The 2694-nt window shown below is 39.9% G+C and overlaps 1 protein-coding gene across 3 annotated transcripts in view; it reads left to right on the forward strand.

Annotated features, from left to right (window-relative positions):
* GRK5 (G protein-coupled receptor kinase 5) overlaps positions 1-2694 on the forward strand; it is a 298467-nt gene that overhangs the window by 249371 nt on the left and 46402 nt on the right. For all 3 annotated transcript variants that reach the window (XM_019502906.1, XM_019502907.1, XM_019502908.1), the window contains one exon: positions 979-1079. In XM_019502906.1, the coding sequence (XP_019358451.1) occupies positions 979-1079 (101 nt within the window). The remainder of the gene's footprint in view (positions 1-978; positions 1080-2694) is intronic.

Consider the following 2694-nt stretch of genomic DNA (forward strand, 5'->3'; position numbering starts at 1 on the left):
TCACACCCACACACACACACACACACACACACACACACACACACACACACACACACACACACACACACACGATTTTCACAGGAACCTAAGGGAATAAGATATCAAAAAAATCCTATGGAATATATAAAAGAGTCCTAATAAGACCCATACACAAAATATAAAATGCCATTCATTTGTTATAACAATGGCTCTTTTTCTTTCCAGTGTTCAAGAGTTTGCCTAAAAACTAGGGCTTTACTATTAATTGGTCCAAAATTACCTGAATTTGGCTCCTTGGCTGGGCACACGGTGAAAAACTTCCCGTTAGGATGTTTGGAGAAGGCCTCTGGTGTGTTTTCTACAATGACAGAAGGATTAGGAGAAATTTCTTACTTGGTCGGTTGGCTGAGTTCCTGTTTGAAATGATTATTTTAATGCTGATGGGCCGTTGTTTTGCTACCAGCTGTATGTAAGGTGCCCACAGCTAGGCACAGGCATCTTTTTGTATTATTTAAATTGAAATACATCGTCTCTGTTCTTTGTGTTTGGTTCCTGCTAAAAATAAAAGTGGGGGAGTTTTCAGACAATGCAGTGAAGCATCAATGATGGGAAAACATGGGTAGAATTTGCTTTTGTTTTGAAGAATGCAAAATCAGCCTGTATGCAGTTCAGCATAGCAGATTTTGCATGGGGTTTGAAACGTGGTCTGTGAGCTGCTGGAAGTTGGCAAGCTGGGTGTTTTGCATATTCATGGAAATGAAGAAGAGGGTGAAGGTACAGAAGAGCGCATGAAAGGTTATTGCATTAGTACAAGGATCTAGCGGCGTGTGGGGGAATTCACGATGGTATCCTATTTGACTTGCAGCATGACTCGGTTCTCCTTTCCTCTGACAAAATTACTGGAGCTGATTTGGAACGATCAAGAGCATAACATGTGCTAGCAGGGAAGCATCTGCTTCTTATCACAAAGATAACACGCCCTCTTTGTTCTCTCCATAGTCCCCAGTTTATGTCACAGAAGTCAGTCGAGATCTTGTCCAGCAGACGGAGGAAAAACTCGAAATCAGCCCCTGCAAAGAGCTTTTTTCTCACTGTACAAAGTAAGTATAACTTGACATCCAAAGATCACATGGCTACATGCAGCCAGCTTGTAAAAGAACGTGTCAGATAAGGAGAGGAATTTTAATTTGGAACTGCAGCTTGCATCTTCTTCAAGTTATAGTCATAATCTTAGACAAGCGGTGAGATCATTCAGCTGTATAATATATAATAAATATTTCCATCCCATTATACACACTACACACAGGCACTTAGTGTTTCAGGTATTTGACAGAGTGTTCCAGCCAAGTAAATCAGCTATGGACTTCATGCCATGTGAAGAGAGCTACAATGATAATGTATCCAAAGAAAACATCTCTGTTTCAAAGTGAATAAAAATCAAGTGGCTATGCCTTCCATTTAGACAGAGGAATGTGCAAGCTTTGCTCTGCATGGCTTTTCCAGAAAACCTTCGACAGGAGGATGGAGCTTGAAAAAACAAAATCAGTCCGTCTATTGAGTTCAAATGTACGTGCATTATTTTATCCTTTTGTCTGTGAAAAGGCTTATCAGTTTTGCAGAGGCGAGGCAATTGTGCTTTTGTGCCCTAGAGCTCCAGGTATGCAATTTGCATTTTTATACACTGACCCTAGTATGCTTCATGCCAGTAGATCATAAACCAACAAAAATATGAAAAGGAGGGATCATCTAGAATGGGCACTTGTGGTTTTTGGCCGAGCATGTTTTGTTTTCTCTGGGTGATGTAATAGGGATTTGTAAAATGTGCTCTGCTGTCATTCATTGTTTTGGCTTAGTTCTTTGACCTTTTCGGCTTTCAGTTATTCTTTGCATAGGGAGAAGATGCAGAATATTTCTGGTCCTCGCTTATAACAAAAATCAGTTTACTTGTGTTAGCCTTGTATCACACGGGTTATCTGGTTTATTGTATCAGTCAAGTCCACCAGTCACGATGATGACAAAGGTGAAGCTGTGCTCGATGTAGGCAAGCGATGTCTCTCTTTCTTTCCTAAATCAGTTTCTCAGCTGACAGTTTACCGTAAAATGTGCTTTGTCGCTGCCAGAGAGGAAAGGTAAAATGCAAAAAACTGGTGAAAGGCAGCCATTGTTCTTTAAAATACATGAAGCTCTTAATGAAGTACATGAAATAAGCCGCCTTTGGACACTCCTTCGTTGAAGTGCTATTTAGGGCTTGAAAACAGCCATTCCTTTCTATGAACTGAAACAGATGTTAGTGAATTATGAATCATTAATGTAAATGCTGGTCATTTTACATGAACTGACGTGGGGTCAAAAGAAAGTTTTAAAAACTTGCTGCTGGTGTTTGGTAAATGTACTAAACTATGTTAATGTTGGAAGTATGCATGCTCATGCCAGCACAATCTTGCCTGCCTTTATGAGCTGAAGCAAGGGTTTATTTCAGGTGCATTGCCACAGATAAGATCCATCAGCAGGAGAAATGCATATGTCTGCATGTGTTTCCTTTGTTTTGTGTTTTACTGTTGACTGTTTCCTTGCAATTGATTTATTTTGTTGTATTTTTGAGGGTCTGGAAATGGTTAGGGATTCTTTTGGGTTTGTTTTTAACTAGTAATGAGACAATTAATACATTACTAGCAAATTGCCCATCATAAATCATGGGGAGGAGGGAAGGGGGGG

The sequence above is a fragment of the Gavialis gangeticus genome, unplaced genomic scaffold, assembly GCF_001723915.1.
Source record: "Gavialis gangeticus isolate Ggan-Ray unplaced genomic scaffold, GavGan_comp1, whole genome shotgun sequence".
Lineage (NCBI taxonomy): Eukaryota > Metazoa > Chordata > Crocodylia > Gavialidae > Gavialis > Gavialis gangeticus.